Source organism: Marmota monax, unplaced genomic scaffold (assembly GCF_021218885.2).
Source record: "Marmota monax isolate L192 unplaced genomic scaffold, Marmota_monax_Labrador192_F-V1.1 WCK01_AAM20220418_F8-fsc00040, whole genome shotgun sequence".
NCBI lineage: Eukaryota > Metazoa > Chordata > Mammalia > Rodentia > Sciuridae > Marmota > Marmota monax.
The window spans coordinates 8246805-8266773 of record NW_026692782.1 but is presented as its reverse complement, the minus strand read 5'-3'; the positions used below and the strand labels follow the sequence as shown (position 1 = coordinate 8266773).

Genomic DNA, 19969 nt, shown 5'->3' with positions numbered 1-19969 from the left:
GAGTATTAGTGATAGTATATATAACAATACTCAGCCCCTTATTAGTGGCCCAGATCACTATTTTTACCAGAGGCCAGCCCAGGACAGAGAAGGTATAATAGGAATAATAATGCAAATAGGCACCAGAAGACAGGCTTGTTTTTAGAATTGCCTTGTTGTAACAGGAGCTCTCTGGAGGAGAACAGAGAAATACTGCCAAAGATTACCCTTATCAGAGATGCAGGAGGAACTAGAATATCTATATCTCTGAAGGAAGGCATTGTTAAGGAGAAAGAGGACCAAAGATGGAATGCCCACTTCATCTAGAGTCTAGCTGGCTTCACTGGTCTTTTTCTCCAGTAACCTGGGTTGCTGTTGCTTTTTGATAGAGAGAACAAATGGTTTCCTTTGAGTAGGTAACAGTTACAAGAGTTTGGATACCTGCACCCAATTTAATCCCTTGATTGTGCAAAGGAACTAGTCACACACCCTGAACATCAATGGCTTCCTTGCCCATAAGCTGAGTTTCCAGGTGCAGGACTGGCAGATTGATGGAGGTTAGAACTAGAATCAGTAACAGAGAAATGATCAATAGCCAAGTATCCACATCTATTCATGTCTAAAATCCTGCCTGGCTGAGAAACAAAATGAGGAATAGAATTTTCTAAAAGGAGATAGTTGTTAATATCTTCTAAACCCTGCTGCAAAAGGAGTGCTGAGGATTGACTTGCAAATGAAACTTGAGAATTGGAATATGGCCGATGATGTTGGCAGGGGAGAGGTTATTTCTTCTGGCACCAGAATCTCCTTTTAAAGCATTGCGTAATAGGCTTTCTTAGTTGCAATTGAAATTCACCTCTGACCTGAATGACTAATCCCAGAAGCTGGGAGTTCGCTTCCATAGTAAACTGTGAGGATGAGTTAGCACATTCAGAATTGGCCTTTTTTTTTTTATCTATTGTCAAAGCTATGAATTCCCTGGGCTACACTTATTAAGCACCTAGATATTCTTTTTTCTGAAGGAACTCAGTTTGGTGGTGCAGACAAACAAGTGAATGAGAAGCCTCTGACTGCATGATGGGTGCTGGGCTGGAGGAGGAGGGGCCATGAGGACAATGGAACAGAGTTCAGAGCTGCCAGTGGGTGACAGTGCAGGATTCTCCAGGGATGGTACTGCTGGGAGCATTGATAGCAAGGCTGTTTTTGGTGCCTGCCTCCTGCTATCTGTGTGGCCATGTGCATGGCTCTATTTCAGAGCAGAAGCCTCCAGAATGCTCCCTTTCTGGTCTTAACCAGTATGAACCAGGGAGCCCCATATTGGCAGCCTCCTCTCCTGTCACATTTAGCATCAGCACCAGCCAAGTGATGCCGCTTAGGTGCGTCCTCTGTGAGGGCTACTTGGTTTTCAGTGCTGTGTGCATGTTGGTTATAATAGAATAAAATAAAATAAAAAAGGAACAAAACCTGTCCTATATGTCCATGACAGTTTTCTGCTTTTTACTTTCAGGAGTTGAGAAAGCAAGGGACTCCTGAGCCCCTGCTGTGGCCCATGCACTGGGTCAGCCCGTGGGCTTCCAAGGAAGGGCTCACTGCTACCACCTCACAGGTGCACTGAGGATTTCCACTGCCTGACACAGGACTTCCCCAGCAGTCACCACACCTGCAGTGTGGAAGTTCAGGGGAGGTAACACCCCAGGGATGATTCAGCCAACCGGAGATGGGACTCCTTGGGTAAATGCTCCTGCCTCCTCTTCTGTGGGCAGGCAATTCTGGGAGGCATTTCTATAGACTCCTTTGCAGGCAACAGGAGCTCAGTGCCTCCTCCTAGAGGCATTGAGCTCCTGTGGCCAGCAGCAGAAAACTTCATGAGCTCTCATATTGATTTCCCTCCTTCCCTGACTCTTTGCCTGTCCCCACCCCCCCTCCTTGCTTACTGGTGTCACCTCTCAAACTGCCTACACACAGTTTCTGAGTGTTACAGGAACTACATTTAACCCTCATGCTCCCCAGTAATCTTATTTTCTTAGCTAACATTCTTCATTCCACTCCCTCCTCATTTAACCTTACTGTTAGAGCTGCAAGTCAAAGATGGTTCTGTGTTCAGGGAACGAAACATGGCACACTACACCTGAAGAACGCTGCCTCGTTACATCAGCACGCCTGCAGAGTCAGTTTCATAAGCTCATCCTCATAATCATCAAGCTGAGTTTGGTGTTGTGGTGTCTAGAGTATCTTAGTGTGTCCTGGGAGCTCTCTGCATGGAATTGCCCTCTCCCTAGAGGGTTATTGCTAGGTAAATAGGTCCACTAGTTCCCCTTAGATTGTAAGCTCTTGATTGAAAACAGATTCTTCTACTAATTTTATGCATTATAAGGAATATGACAGATTGCAAGTGGTGAATCTAGAAGCCAAAAGAGTTGAGGCAAGAGTCATGAAAAAGACTCCAGGAAATAGGACTGAGCCCTAATCAAGAATGGGTTACCTGGGGCTGGGGCTGGGGCTTAGTGGTAGAGCACTCGCCTGGCATGTGTGAGGCACTGGGTTTGATCCTCAGCACCACATAAATAAATAAATAAATAAATAAATAAATAAATAAATAAATGTACTATGTCCATTTACAACTAAAAAAATATTTAAAAAAAAAGAATGGGTTACATGGGTGTTTAGTTAGCTTTTTTATTGCCATGACAAAGACCTGACAAAAACAATTTTAGAGGAGGAAAAGTTTATTTGGGGGCTCGTGGTTTCAGAGGTCTTAGTCCCCAGACAGCAGCTGACTCAATTCCTTGGGGCCTGAGGTGAGGCAGAACATCATCGTGGAAGAGTGTGGCAGAAGAAAGTAGCTGGAGACATGACAGGAGAGAGAGAGAGAGAGAGAGAGAGAGAGAGAGAGAGAGAGAGAGATGATTGCTCTCCTCACAAACAAAATGTAAACCCCAAGTGCAACCCCCTATGACACACCTCCACCTCCTCCAGCCACACCCTACCTTCTCTACAATGCTTTCTTGTGTTGTCTCACACATGAGCTTTTAGGGGACACCTGATCTAAACCACAACATTGGACCCAGATGGACTTTATTATGGCCTAGTGACTGTCATGTGCTCTTCCTTGTTTAGCTCCTTTTTGAGTAGAAGAATCTATGGTGGTTGTCTCATGCTTGTATTTTGGATATGTGTGGGAAAAGCAATTTGTCCTAATAGCTCACAAGGCCTTGGATCAAGAAGAATGACACTTAAAATGTAAGACTAGTAAATCATCTTTTTCTGCATCTGATGATAAGATCCTGGACACCATGCCTGAGCCTATGCCATGTTGGAAGGAGATTTGGGAGAATTTTAGGATGGGGAAAGTGTATTTTTCATACTTATGAAATGTAAGTTTTTCTGAATAGAGGATTGGCTGTGGCAAATTAATCCAAACATATTCCATCCAAAATAATGCAGACCCTTCTATTTCTACATCCAAAATGAAAGCTAGTTCCTTCTCCTTGAATCCGAAAGGACCTGTGACTTGCCTATGACGGATAGGATGTGGTAGAGGTGATGCTATATAACCTCAAACTAGGTCATAAAAGGGATTCAAATTGCCCAGTGGGGAAGGGATTTTAATTTGGGGTGATCAAAATGTTTTGAGATGATACAGAGGTAGTAATTGCATAATACTGGGAATGTTCTCAATACCAATAGATTGAGCACTTAAAATATCTATTTTTGTGTAATGTGAATTTCATCTCAAATAAGTCAAAAACAAAAAGATGATTTATTTTCCACCTTGCAAGCTGGAGGACTCAGAAACAGAAACCCGAGTCATCGTGTTGAGAAAACATGGGAGCCCAGACCACAGGAAGGTGATTGTGAGTACCCCATCCTGGCCCCATTTGGTGCCCTCAGTCAGTGAAGGTGCTTCTGAATGATTCTAGCACAGAGCACCCCACTACCAGCCATGGGAGTCTCCTCAGCTTTGCCTGGATGTTAGAGAACAGAAAAAAGAGCTCTCTTGCATTCTTTAAATTCTAGACTCCGAGAGTCTGAGCATAATAAAAAAAGAAATTATAAAAAGAAAAAAAAGTATCAAGGCAATATGTTAAGCATTAGTAGCAACTCATTAAGATTTTTAATTTTGTTTTTAAATGATAATATGTGTGTGTGTGTGTGTGTGTGTGTGTGTGTGTGTGTGTGAGAGAGAGAGAGAGAGAGAGAGAGAGAGAGAGAGATGTATTTTGGTATCAGGGATTGAACCCATGGGCACTTAACTACTGAGCCACATCCCCAGCCCTTTTCAACATTTTATTTAAAGACAAGGTCTTGCTCAATTTCTTAGGGCCTCACTAAGTTGCTGAAGCTGGCTTTGAACTCCCGATCCTCCTGCTTCAGTCTCCAAGCCACTGTGATTACAGGTGTGCACTACCACTCCCAGCTACCCCATAAATATATGGGGTAAGTTGTGTTGTTTCATTATATGCAGACACTGTGAATTGATAAAATTAAGCTAATTAACATATCCATCACCTCAAATAGTCATCATTTCTTGTTGGTGAAAACACTTAAAATACTCTCGTAGCTATTTAGAAATACACATTATTATTAACTGTAGCCACCATGCTGTGCAATAAATCTCCAGAGCTTATTTTTCTTGTCTAACTTAAGCTTTGGACAATGTCTCCTCTTTCCCTGTCTATCCACACTCCTAGCCTATGGTAACCACCACCATACTCTCTATTCCGCAGTTTGACTTTTTTAGATTGCACAGGTAAAGTGAGATCATAAGACAGATGTCTCTCTGCCTAGCTTACTTCATTTAGTATAATGTTCATTAGATTCATCTATGTTGCTGCAAATGACAGAATTTTCTGCTTTTCAAAGGATTAACAGTTTCCATTATGAATACATTCTAAGTTTGAAAAATCCATTTGTACATTAATGGGAACTTTGGTTTTGTTTCCCTGCTTTGGCTTTTGTTAATAATGCTATAACGAATATTGACGCACAGACATCTCTACAGCATACAAATTTCAATTTCTTTGGATATATACTCAGAAGTACGATTGCTGAATCCTGTGATAATTCAATTTTTTAGTCATTTGAGGCACTTCCATACCATTTCCCAAAGTGTCTATACTAATTTATAAAACATTCAATAATATTCAACAGTTCTTTTATTTCCATATGTGGTCAACACTTATTTTTTAAATTTTTGTAATAACAGCCAACCTGACAAATATGAAGTAATATTTCATTGTGGTTTCAATTTGCGTTTCTCTGATATTAGAACTATGGAGAATTTTTAAGTGTATCGGTTGGTCATTTGCATGTCTTCTTTTGACAAATGTCAGTTCAGGTCATTTGTCCTTGTTATTTAGGAATACTGATTTTATTGTTACTGAAGAGTTTGAGTTCCTTAGGTATTTTGGATATTTGCTCCTTCTCTGATATATGATTTGCCAATATTTTCTCCCAATCTGGGCACCATCTCTTTGCACTATTGATTGCTTCTCTTGCTGTACAGAAGCTTTTTAGTTCGATGCAGCTCTATTTGTCTATTTTTGCTTCTGTTGCCTGATTTGGGGGTCCTATTCAAGACGTGATCACCCAGAACAATGTCACAGAGCATTCCTACCACGTCTCTTCCAGTAGTCTTACAGTTTCAGGCATTATGTTTAAGTCTTTAATCTATTTGGAGTTTATTCTAAAATCAGAACGAGGTAACTGTACATTTTGTTCTCTGCATGTGGGTATCCCTTTTTTTTCAACAGCGTGTAGTGAAGAGACAGTCCCTATTTTAAGTTCTTGGTGATTTTGTCAAAAACAGCTAAGATAAATGCGTGCTATCCAGGGCTCTCTCTCCTGGTTCTTTGGTCTAGTGTCAGGTTTCATGTGGTAGCATGCTATCTTTATTACTTTAGTTTCATATTGTATTTCAAAATATGGAGATGCCTCCAGTGTTTTCTTTTTGCTGAGATGACTTTGACTATTCAGAATCTGCTACGGTTTTAACGTGTTCTCTGAAAGTTCATGTGTTGGGAACTTAATCCCCAAATGCACATTAATGGTATGTGGAAGTGGGGTTTGGGAGGAGGTAATTAGGGTTAGATGAGATCATGAGGTGAGGGCCATGAAGATGAGGGACATGATGGATTTTATGTCTCTGTGCCTCTTCCAGTGTACTTTGGCCTTTTCCCCCTCCATGGTAGACATATTCAAGAAAAAAAAAAAAAAAAAAAACAACTGCAGTAGGACATGGTGGCACATGCTTATAATCTCAGCAACTTGGGAGGATGAGGCACGAGGACTGCAAGTTCGAGACCAGACTCAGCAATTTAGTGAGACCCTAAGCAACTTGGTGAGAACCTGTCTCAAAATAAAAAATTAAACAAAAAGAGGGATGGGGATGTAGCTCAGTGGCAAATTGCCCCTGGGTTAAATCACTAGTACCAAAAAACAAAAATAATTGGATTTGTTCAGGATACTCACAGAAAACAACTTCCTCAACCCATTGTTACAAACTGCATCATTGTCCAGGAGCCTCATTTGATCTGTTTGGTGAGTCTTGCCAGCGACACAGTTCTAGCCAAAGGATCAGGAGAACTTCTTTAAGAGTACCAGAAGTGCCCTGGTATTGCCAAAAGAGCCAACAAGGCCAATAGGTGAAGGAAGGTAGCAAACTCATATACTGAAACAATTCTCATCCTCTGGTCCCACTCAGGCCAGGGCTCATGTCCACTTCTCCCTGGGTGTCCGCCTCACCAGTGTCTCCCAGCTGTTACGAGGCTGCATAAAACACACATGACCTGTCCTCTTCCCCAACGCTCCAGTTCCTGCTTCTCCCTTCACTTTATTATGATGATCCCAAGTTGAATAAGGAGAATAATTTAAGAACAAAGTCTGTATTTTAACCTATAGCCCTGACACAACAACCCACAAACAGAAAATCTGGGCATCTGACATCCTGGTAATAATGTTATCAAAGATGAAACAGGCAGATGACAGTAGGGCCAGGAATTCAACTGGAGGGAAACAACGAATGACAGAAGGGACGATTGATTGTGTAGTACCATAAATGAGATGGCAAAAGAACTCCCATCAAATGCTCGCCTATCACCCAAAACACTAATGACCTACTGACATTATTCAGTCATCCATATAACAAACATTTATTTAGAGATCGACCTAGATTAGGTATGTTCAATACTTATTTTACCTCTGAGGAACCACAGCCACAGAATCACCCAGTAATTCAGAAAGTAATTTGCCCGGTGTCCGTAGCCTTTGGAACTTAAATATACATAAAGTACCTCATGTGTTTTCCTTTTAAGGCAAAGTGTGGAAGGAGGTAAAAGAATATAATTAGAAAATAAAGAAATAGGATGAGAGGAAGCCTCTCTTGCAGAAGAACCATGTCACCCCCTAATATCCTAACACCTCCAAATGGAACCTTTCATTCATATTATTTTAGCCAATAATGCTGTAACATTACCTCACTAAAAAGGTTTGTCTAGAAAATATGTAACTCATCATTCATAATAAACGTTTTAAATACAAATTATTTAATACTAGAAGATGGAAATTCTAAATATCAGTATTCCCATATTAAGAAAAGGAGTATATCAACAACTGAAGCTCTATAAAGACCCCTGGAAGAAATCACTAGCTGAATGGCCCTGTTGGTACCCAGCATCAGCAATATAGTTCTTGCCACTGATGGTCACATACTCCTGTGTATTGGGTGAAGTCTCATCTTAAGGACTAGTAGGCTATTCAAAACGAATATTATAGCTCTTCCTTCTCTGTTACATTCCAATCCCGAATCATAAATCTGACGTTTTATAAAAATTGGGTAATGTATGCATGCTAGCTGAATTTAATGGCAATTATTTTTTCACTCTTCTCTTTACTACCAGTATAAATTTTCTGTGACTTCAACAATAAACCAGTGTTGAAACATTTTCCAGCATAAGTAGGGCTGGGTTCTAAGAAAACAACATCATTATTAAAATGCTTTTATTAGTATTAATTTTGAAAGGAGGGTGGTTATGTTCCTGAAAACAAAAGCCATTTAGTTATACATGATGACATTTTTATGGGTGAAATAAAATGATGTATAGGGTTTTCTTCAAAATAATGTGGGGCTCAAAGGTTATGATAGGTCACCAGTTCATTGTTGGTAATCTGAGAAATCAATACGCAGGTTTATTATGTTATTCTCTATAATCTTGAATAGATTTGAAATTTTATATAGTAAAAAGTGTAAGGAAGTGTTATTAAAGACCATGCTTGCTGCTTCTCCTAAATAGTAAAATATCGATCACCATGTTTGGGCACTAGTTTTCTCTCTAGAGAAATATGAAATATACTTTTCAATACTTCTTCGACTTCTTCCTCATTCAGAGTCTTAAACTCTACCAGGTCGACACCGTCCTTATAGGTGAATCTCCTATAGGTGAGGGTGAAGCCCACTAAACAGTGAACCCCTTCTGGGGTCTGCAAGGAACAAAATGATTTGCTTGTAAACACAGAGGCTGGAGATGTCTGAAGGTATGTATTCATAGACTCAAAATCTTCAATTGTTCGAGGTTCAAGAGTAAAGGAGTAGATTTTTCGGTGTTTATTCATCTCTAGGAGGTCAGAATTGAGAAATTCTTGGTTTGGAATGTGCTGCTCTCTTCTGATTTGGTCCAGGTACCAGATGCCTTCTTCCTCTGTCAAGCGGAAGATGCATGGCACCTGAGGCTGATCCTTCCCAGAAATTAATTCCAGAGGCTGCCACATCTGGTAGGAGCGTCCAAACCCAGCATCAGCAATATAGTTCTTGCCACTGATGGTCACTTGTAGTAGAAGGTGAATCATACCACTGCTGTATTTGTTGGCTGGAGTATTGTAAACGTAGCCTCCCAACATAGTGGTCTGAAAACCCATCGTGGTCAGAGCCCAGTAAAGAAGATGATTGACCTGGAGGCACCACCCACCCCGCTTCCTCCTCACAACTTGATCAAAAATGGTTTCTAAGTCCAACTCCATAGGTTCCCCACAGTGAATATTAAGATTCTCAAAGGGGATAGCTTGGATCTGGTGCTGAAGAATGTCAGTTAATGTCTCCAAGTCCAATTTGTTCCTAGAGTTCTTATAGCCAATTCTTTCAAAATATGCTTCAATGTCCATGGTCCCTAAAGTGAGGAAAATAAAAACAAAACCAAAAACAAATTATGCTAGTTTTGCACTTGAATTTCCAAGAGCAGCCTAACTTTAGCTAGAATGTGTTTTAAATATGTAGATACAAATAATACTTGCAAATATCTGTAATAAGTTTTTGCTTTGATTGGAGGAAGCGATATAAACTCATAGTTCACTAAAGTTCCAGGGACCCTTAGCAGGAAAGTTTGATCATTTCTTCCATCTTTCAAGTATCAGAAACTGGAAATCCAGATTAAATGATGAGTCAAATGATAACCAGTTTAGATGTGGTTTTCTTAGTGATGAATAACCCTGAGTTCCAATTGGTATCCATTAAGATAGGCTTCTAAATGGTTCTGGATTCAAACAGGAGAATTCTACAGTAGAGTAAATGGCATTCATGGTACTTGACCCACTCAAATTTCCCTTTAGCAGAATCTTACATGAGTTCTGTACTCAAAAATTTATATTGATTCATTCACTGATTGATCGATTAGCTCAATGAATATTTTACTGGGCTAGAGATATATCTTGTTGGTAGAGAGGCTATGGGGCCAATCCCTAGCACAAAAACTAACTAAATAAATACATAAATAAAAGTGTATTTCCTGCCCTCTACAATCTTACATTTCAGTGGGAATTAGAATGACACAGATAGTGAACTGAGTAAATGAATAAATCATGTAATTTACGGGAGTGTGGTAAACACGCCCTGGGGAAAACTAAAGCAATAAGCAGGAATAGTAAGTGCACAGGAGAATCTCAATTACAAACATTAAGAAATCCTCACTAAGACTGTAAGGATTCTAGAGAGTGAGCAGGGGAGGTGGTCCTGACATTTGCCACATTTCCCCTCAAGACAATAGAGTCACTGCATTTCTTCTCACCCCAACTCACACCAGTACCCTTTCTCAACACTTAGACAAGGTCAGCCTGTAACACTGAGGCTCAGCCATAAGAGACATTTACTCAGCCCACCCCAGTTCTTCTTAGCCTCCTTAGCCAGTCTGTACTGAATACACAGGAAGAGAGGAGAAAGCTCACCTAAGAGGAGTAGGTGGCTTACCAGTGACTGGCCACGGGACTGATGCATGTGTATTGTTCTTTTTTTCTCTGTAATTCTACAATTTGTTTTCAAATGTTTGTTAGGGGCCTTAGACTGGTGACATGCAACCACATTTGACTGTGTATTCTGTGACTAAACATAAGCAGTAGTCTATACTAAAGCTGTGGTACAAGGTGTGATACTGCAAACACCTGGGAAGTTGTGGCCAGGGAAAGAGCTCCTCAAAACTACTAGTTTTACATGTTGATTGGCGGCATCTCTGTGCAGTGACAGATCCCTTTTTTCAACTTGATCATTAGAGGAGAAGACAATACAGGAGCAGGCAGTGTGCCCGCCTAGATAGGGAGCCCTTGGGGACTCTTAAAAAGGTACTTTCTAACTGCATTCCGTAAGTTGAAAATAAGTTGATTTCAAAAAGTTGTAATTCAAAACCCTTAGAATGTTTCCTCTTCCTGGAACAAACTCTAGAAATGATAGGAAATGTGGCTTCAAAAAATGTATAACATGATTCTTCTTGAAAACAAAGGGTAGTTTTGTGGACCATAAATTGTGAAGAATCCCTGAATGTCACAGGGAATGTGACATCACAGGGAGTGTACTGCACAGTGAAGGAAACCTCTGAGTTGCACAAGAAGGGTACAGGAAGGCTGATCACAGAAGATGGAAAGAACCCTGATGAGCTTTAAGCTTGGAGGGTGTGGAACTCACCAGGAGGGGACCCAGGAGCCACCAACCACATGATTAATTGCCATGGGAGCAGCAGGCATGGTGAACTATGTCCCTGATTACTACCAAGATAAACACCAAAGGCCAGTATACAGTTGGTAGCACCTGGTCTTCCTTAGGTGACAACTATAACTGGGGACACACGGGTAGGAAAACAAAGTAATGCCCTTAATGTAAGGAGTCCACAGAAAGAAAGAGGGGCACTTATATGTGGAAAATATGCCACAAAGAGTCTCTTGTCATAGTTATCTTTCTGCACCTCCTCTGAAAGGCAGGAGTCCAAGCCCAGCACTAGATGGACACGTCACCTACAACACTAGACTCAAGAAAAAAAGTAAGCACCGTCGGCAGAAGAGGAGCAGCGGCCTGCTGAGAGGCTGAGCCGCTCCCTCCCCCTGCGCCGGCAAAGTAGAGGGAACTGTGACCACGCACAGAGCAGGCCCAGTGGCCTGCTGAGGGGCAGAGCCGCCCCACACCCCCCGCGCCTGCCAGGTAGGGGAACTGTGACCACTGACAGAAAAGGCCCAGTGGCCCGCGGCGGGACAGAGCTTCCAATCACTCCTGCAAGGTAGGCGGGCCTGCGACCCACCAGCAGAAGAGGAGCAGCGGCCTGCTGAGAGGCAGAGCCGCCCCCTCCCCCTGCGCCGGCAAGGTAGAGGGAACTGTGACCACGCACAGAGCAGGCCCAGCGGCCTGCTGAAGGGCAGAGCCGCCCCCCACCCCCCGCGCCTGCCAGGTAGGTGGAACGGTGACCACCGACAGAAAAGGCTCAGTGGCCCGCAGCGGGACAGAGCTTCCAATCACTCCTGCAAGGTAGGCGGGCCTGCGACCCACCGGCAGAAGAGGAGCAGCGGCCTGCTGAGAGGCAGAGCCGCCCCCTCCCCCCCGCGCCTGCAAGGTAGACGGAACTGTGACCACCATCAGAACAGGCCAGACCTGCAACCGAGAGACAGAACAGGCCCAGTGGCCTGAGGAAGGGTAGAGCCGCCCCCCCCCCCCCGCGCCTGCAAGGTAGGCGGACCTGCGACCCACTGGCAGTACAGCCCCAGAGGCCTGCAGAGGGGCAGTGCCACTGCCTGCGCCTGCAAAGTAGACAGAACTGCGACCACCGACAGAACAAGCCTAGCGGCCCGCAGAGGGACAGAGCCGCCGCCCGCGCCTGCAAGGTCGGCGGACCTGCTACCGACCGGCAGAGCAGGCCCAGCGGCCTGCCGGCGTGGTAGGCACATTGCCCCAATTGGAGGAGGGGCAGAGCCGCCGCCCGCGCCTGCGAGGGAGACTTTGCAACTATACAAGACCAATATAAATATATAGGGGGAAAATTCAATAGCACAACAGTTTCACCAAGTAGAAAGGAACGTGAACAGTATGAAGAGACAAGGAAAGAAAGGACCACAAGCATTGCAGGTCAACTCAACGTTAGAAGAGGTAATAGCTGCAGCAGATGGAATGTCAGATAAAGAATTCAGGATATACATGCTTCAGATGATCTGGAGTCTCAAGGAAGACATCAGACAGCAAAATCAGACAATGAAAGATCACTTCAACAATGAATTACATAAACAAATCCAAGAAGCAAAAGATCAACTATACAGGGAAATAGAGGTTATAAAAAACAAACAAACAGAAATCCTAGAAATGCAGGAAGCAATAAGCCAACTTAAAAACTCAATGGAGAATACTACCAGCAGAGTAGAACACTTAGAAGACAGAACATCAGACAATGAAGATAAAGTATTTCAACTTGAAAAGAACATAGACAGCTCAGCAAGACTGTTAAGAAACCATGAGCAGAACATCCAAGAAATATGGGATAACATCAAGAGACCAAATTTAAGAGTCATTGGGATACAGGAAGGGACAGAGTTTCAAACCAAAGGAATGAGCAATCTATTCAATGAAATAATACGAGAAAACTTCCCAGACTTGAAGAATGAGACAGAACCCCAAATCCTAGAAGCCTACAGGACGCCAAATGTGCAAAATCATAAGAGACCCACACCTAGACACATTATAATGAAGATGCCCAACATACAGAATAAGGAGAGAATTTTAAAAGCTACAAGAGAAAGGAAGCAGATCACATTTAGGGGTAAGCCAATCAGGATAACAGCTGATCTTTCAACACAGACTCTGAAAGCTAGAAGATCCTGGAATAACATATTTCAAACACTGAAAGAAAATGGGTTCCAACCAAGAATTGTGTTTCCAGCGAAATTAAGCTTCAGGATGGAAGATGAAATTAAAACCTTCCACGATAAACAAAAGTTAAAAGAATTTGCAGCTAGAAAACCATCTCTTCAAAACATCCTTGGCAAAACATTACAGGAAGAGGAAATGGAAAATAACAATGAAAACCAACAGTGGGAGGTAGGACACTAAAGGGGGGAAAATAATCAAAGAGGAAAACAAACCATGTTTAGTAACAGAAATAAACAAATATGGCTGGAAGAACAACCCATATCTCAATAATAACCCTAAATGTTAATGGCTTAAACTCACCAATCAAGAGACACAGGCTAGTAGAATGGATCACAAAACAAGACCTAACAATATGCTGCCTACAGGAGACGCATTGATAGGAAAACACATACATAGGCTGAAGGTGAAAGGTTGGGAAAAATCATATCACTCATATGGACTTCGGAGACAAGCAGGAGTATCCATACTCATATCAAATAAAATAGATTTCAAGCCAAAGTTAATCAAAAGGGATAAAGAGGGACACTACATACTGCTCAAGGGAACCATACACCAACAAGACATAACAATCATAAATATATATGCCCCAAACAATGGTGCAGCTATGTTCATCAAACAAACTCTTCTCAAGTTCAAGAGTCTAATAGACCACCATACAATAATCATGGGAGACTTCAACACACCTCTATCACCACTGGACAGATCTTCCAAACAAAAGTTGAATAAGGAAACTATAGAACTCAATAACACAATTAATAACCTAGACTTAATTGACATATATAGAATATACCACCCAACATCAAGCAGTTACACTTTTTTCTCAGCAGCACATGGATCCTTCTCAAAAATAGATCATATATTATGTCACAGGGAAACTCTTAGACAATATAAAGGAGTAGAGATAATACCATGCATCCTATCTGATCATAATGGAATGGAACTGAAAATCAACGATAAAAGAAGGAAGGAAAAAGAATACATCACTTGGAGAATGAACAATAGGTTACTGAATGATCAATGGGTTATAGAAGACATCAAGGAGGAAATTAAAAAATTCTTAGAGATTAATGAAAACACAGACACAACATATCGGAATCTATGGGACACACTGAAAGCAGTTCTAAGAGGAAAATTCATTGCTTGGAGTTCATTCCTTAAAAAAAGAAAAAACCAACAAATAAATGATCTCATACTTCATCTCAAAATCCTTGAAAAAGAAGAGCAAAACAACAGCAAAAGAAGTAGAAGGCAAGAAATAATTAAAATCAGAGCTGAAATTAATGAAATCGAAACAAAAGAAACAATTGAAAAAATTGACAAAACTAAAAGTTGGTTCTTTGAAAAAATAAACAAAATCGACAGACCCTTAGCCATGCTAGCGAAGAGAAGAAGAGAGAGAACTCAAATTACTAACATACGGGATGAAAAAGGCAATATCACAACAGACACATCAGAAATACAGAAGATAATCAAAAATTATTTTGAATCCTTATACTCCAATAAATTAGAAGATAGTGAAGGCATAGATAAATTCCTTAAGTCATATGATCTGCCCAGATTGAGTCAGGAGGATATAGACAACCTAAACAGACCAATATCACTTGAGGAAATAGAAGAAACCATCAAAAGACTACCAACTAAGAAAGCCCAGGACCGGATGGGTATACAGCAGAGTTTTACAAAACCTTTAAAGAGGAACTAATACCAATACTTTTCAAGCTACTTCGGGAAATAGAAAAAGAGGGAGAACTTCCAAATTCATTCTACGAGGCCAACATCACCCTGATACCTAAACCAGACAAAGACACTTCAAAGAAAGAAAACTACAGACCAATATCTCTAATGAACCTAGATGCAAAAATCCTCAATAAAATTCTGGCCACTCGGATACAAAAACTTATCAAAAAAATTGTGCACCATGATCAAGTAGGATTCATCCCTGGGATGCAAGGCTGGTTCAATATACGGAAATCAATAAATGTTATTCACCACATCAATAGACTTAAAAATAAGAATCATATGATCATCTCGATAGATGCGGAAAAAGCATTCGACAAAGTACAGCATCCCTTTATGTTCAAAACTCTAGAAAAACTAGGGATAACAGGAACATACCTCAATATTGTAAAAGCAATCTATGCTAAGCCTCAGGCTAGCATCATTCTGAATGGAGAAAAATTGAAGGCATTCCCTCTAAAATCTGGAACAAGACAGGGATGCCCTCTCTCACTACTTCTATTCAACATAGTTCTCGAAACACTGGCCAGAGCAATTAGACAGACAAAAGAAATTAAAAGCATCAAAATAGGAAAAGAAGAACTTAAATTATCACTATTTGCAGATGACATGATTCTATACCTAGCAGACCCAAAAGGGTCTACAAAGAAACTATTAGAGCTAATTAATGAATTCAGCAAAGTGGCAGGATATAAAATCAACACGCATAAATCAAAGGCATTCCTGTATATCAGCGACAAATCCTCTGAAATGGAAATGAGGACAACCACTCCATTCACAATATCTTCAAAAAAAATAAAATACTTGGGAATCAACCTAACAAAAGAGGTGAAAGACTTATACAATGAAAACTACAGAACCCTAAAGAGAGAAATAGAAGAAGATCTTAGAAGATGGAAAAATATACCCTGTTCATGGATAGGCAGAACTAACATCATCAAAATGGCGATATTACCAAAAGTTCTCTATAGGTTTAATGCAATGCCAATCAAAATCCCAACGGCATTTCTTGTAGAAATAGAGAAAGCAATCATGAAATTCATATGGAAAAACAAAAGACCCAGAATAGCAAAAACAATGCTAAGCAGGAAGTGTGAATCAGGCGGTATAGCGATACCAGACTTCAAACTATACTACAGAGCAATAGTAACAAAAACAGCATGGTACTGGTACCAAAACAGGCGGGTGGACCAATGGTACAGAATAGAGGACACAGAAACCAATCCACAAAACTACAACTACCTTATATTTGATAAAGGGGCTAAAAGCATGCAATGGAGGAAGGATAGCATCTTCAACAAATGGTGCTGGGAAAACTGGAAATCCATATGCAACAAAATGAAACTGAATCCCTTTCTCTCGCCATGCACAAAAGTTAATTCAAAATGGATCAAGGAGCTTGATATCAAATCAGAGACACGCCGTCTGATAGAAGAAAAAGTTGGCTACGATCTACATACTGTGGGGTCGGGCTCCAAATTCCTCAATAGGACACCCATAGCACAAAAGTTAATAACTAGAATCAACAAATGGGACTTACTCAAACTAAAAAGTTTTTTCTCAGCAAAAGATACAATAAGAGAGGTAAATAGAGAGCCTACATCCTGGGAACAAATCTTTACTCCTCACACTTCAGATAGAGCCCTAATATCCAGAGTATACAAAGAACTCAAAAAATTAGACAATAAGAGAACAAACAACCCAATCAACAAATGGGCCAAGGACCTGAACAGACACTTCTCAGAGGAGGACATACAATCAATCAACAAGTACATGAAAAAATGCTCACCATCTCTAGCAGTCAGAGAAATGCAAATCAAAACCACCCTAAGATACCATCTCACTCCAGTTAGATTGGCAGCCATTATGAAGTCAAACAACAACAAGTGCTGGCGAGGATGTGGGGAAAAGGGTACACTTGTACATTGCTGGTGGGACTGCAAATTGGTGCAGCCAATTTGGAAAGCAGTATGGAGATTTCTTGGAAAGCTGGGAATGGAGCCACCATTTGACCCAGCTATTCCCCTTCTCGGTCTATTCCCTAAAGACCTAAAAAGAGCATGCTACAGGGACACTGCTACATCGATGTTCATAGCAGCACAATTCACAATAGCTAGACTGTGGAACCAACCTAGATGCCCTTCAATGGATGAATGGATAAAAAAAATGTGGCATTTATACACAATGGAGTATTACTCTGCATTAAAAAATGACAAAATCATAGAATTTACAGGGAAATGGATGGCATTAGAGCAGATTATGCTAAGTGAAGCTAGCCAATCCCTAAAAAACAAATGCCAAATGTCTTCTTTGATATAAGGAGAGTAACTAAGAACAGAGTAGGGTCGAAGAGCATGAGAAGAAGATTAACATTAAACAGGGATGAGAGGTGGGAGGGAAAGGGAGAGAGAAGGGAAAATGCATGGAAATGGAAGGAGACCCTCAGAGTTATACAAAAGTACATACAAGAGGAAGTGAGGGGAAGGGGAAAAATAATATAAGGGGGACAAACGAATGTCAGTAGAGGGGGCAGAGAGAGAAGAGGGGAGGGGAGGGGAGGGGGGATAGTAGAGGATAGGAAAGGCAGCAGAATACAACAGACACTAGTATGGCAATATGTAAATCAATGGATGTGTAACTGATGTGATTCTGCAATCTGTATATGGGGTAAAAATGGGAGCTCATAACCCACTTGAATCAAATTGTGAAATATGATATATCAAGAACTATGTAAGGTTTTGAACAGCCAACAATAAAAAATTAAAAAAAAAAAAAGAAAAAAAGTAAGGGTGGAGACAGAGCCATTTATTCATGAATGGAAAGACAAAACAAATGAAAATAGACTCTGAGATGTGTTAGAAGAAAAGATATGACCTACAAAAATTGCATGACCAAAAGACAAGAAATGGAAGAAGAAATATAAAATGAATAGATAGAAGTTCTTTTCAGGAACTTGGCAGTATAGAGGATGTAAAATGACTTAGTAATAAATACTAAAAAATAAGATGATAAAATAATATGGTTTGTGAAAAGAAAGATTTCAGAACTTAATTAAGATTAATTAAAATTAATCAATTTAACATAAATAGAGCTTATACTTAGTCATAAGCGAGAAGAACTATTTAGATATACCATAATTAGTTATGTGGAAAAAAACTTGATATTCATATAAAGACTAATGAAAAGATAATGCCATTCCAACATTAAAAGAAAAGCTAATCAATACAGAAAGGAAAGAAAAGCCACATCATGCTTCTGAAGAGAAGAATATGAACAGTATAAAAGAAAATATATACAAGATAGATATATATAAAGATATATTTTCCAGAAAGGAAAAAGATATCAAATTTGAAAAATAAGAGACAAGATTCTTGGAAACTTTTGATTCCACGTACTTGACATCAGCATATATTCTGCTTAAATTTTTGAAATTCATAATTTTAAAGAACTACTCAAGCATCTGTCAGAGAAAGAACTTCATATGGAAGAAAATATCAGGCTGGAAACAGAATGTTCCCCTGAAATATCCAAAGGTGCAGTCCTAGAACTATGTCTACAAAGTATGGGAAGAGTGTATGATCCTGACATGGGCTTTGTGTTAGAATTTTATTGAATCACAACAGCAACCTGCATCCGATGATGATTTGAAATGTGGAAGAACTTGACAAAGGCAAGCAGTGTGAACTATCCTGAGGAAGTCTTTCCTCCTCACTGCCCAGAATCGAGTAAATCAAAAGGAAAACTAAGAAGTCGGCCACAACAAAGGACTGATGTGAGCACTGGCTCCTTTTAATAGCAAATGAAGGGGAGAAAAGTGATGAGCATTATGGCTATTGAAGAAGCCATTTCAGCTTATCCAAAAATAGAAGCAAGAAAGATTAAATCTGAAGATTGAGAAAGACCAGAACTAGGAAGTTCTGATCCAGCACTGCCAACTCTGGAACTCTTACACGATAAACTTAGGGACATTGAAATTTCGAGTTTATTGGAACAGACAGAACTACATCACTCAGGGAGCACCAGATTACAAACACTCAACGTCCCAGGCGAAGGGAGGAAGACAGGGCAAGAGAGACACTTCTATAGGACGTTCCCACAAAGAGCACAAAAACCATATTTCATTAGATAAAGTGGAAAATTCTTAGGTACAGGTTAGTTGGCGGCTTCTGATTGGTAAAGTTTCCAGTTTTCTTCTGTTGTTTACTTGGGAATGTAAAGCACTGGAGTCATCCAGGCCAATGGTTACCTGATTAAAATTCTGTAAACAATCATATTCTGGTGAAATTACTAAAAGGTGAGTGTTATGGTTTGGATGTGCAGTCTCAGACAAAAGCTCATGTATAAGACAATGCCAGAAGGTTTAGAGAAGAAATGATTGGGTTACGAGAGCCTTAACACAATCCGTGAATTAGTCCTGATGGGATTAACTGAGTGGTAGCTGAAGATGGATAGGGTATGGCTGCAAGAGCTGGGCATTGGGGGTGTGCCTTTGGGGTACATATTTTGTATGTGGAGTCTCTCTCCTCTCTCTCTCTGCTTCCTGATCATCATGTGAGCTGCTTCCTTCAGCCACACTCTTCCACCATGATGTACTCATCTCAAGCCCAAAGAAATGGAGCTGGCTGCCTATGGACCAAGACTTCTGGAACTGTGAGCCCCCAAATAAACTTTTCTTCCCTTCAGTTGTTCTGATCGGAGCTTTAAGTCATAGCAGTGAAAACGCTGACTAAAACAATGAGGCAGAAAGCATGTAGGTGAATAAAGCAGGGAGGGATAGAGCCAGGAGAGAACTGGAGAGTGCTAAAATAATTTAAAACATTAAAAAAAGAAAAATCCACAGTTCACATGAGCCCTTTGGATCATTGGTCTCCACCGTCAGCACAGAAGTGTAAAGAACAGAGAATGTCAGTGCACCTAGAGAGGACACATGGGTGGGGAGGACCCAGGACTGAGTCACTGTGGGGACAATGCTGTCTACAAGTCACCTAGATTCTTTAGATTTCTTTCACCATATCATGGTACCCCTGGCCTTCCTTGTGCCATTATCCTTAAGAACCTGCACCCTGGATTCTCTTTCAGGGACTTCTGGAG

General features: G+C 40.7%; 1 protein-coding gene across 1 annotated transcript in view; it reads right to left on the bottom strand.

Moving 5' to 3' along the window:
- Nucleotides 1-7963: 7963 nt before the first annotated feature.
- LOC124094840 (arylamine N-acetyltransferase 2) overlaps nt 7964-19969 on the bottom strand; it is a 37441-nt gene continuing 25435 nt past the window's right edge. Inside the window, exon 3 of the mRNA XM_046447842.2 lies at nt 7964-9140. Coding sequence (XP_046303798.1) covers nt 8263-9135 — 873 coding nt within the window. The 5' untranslated portion in view covers nt 9136-9140 and the 3' untranslated portion in view covers nt 7964-8262. The remainder of the gene's footprint in view (nt 9141-19969) is intronic.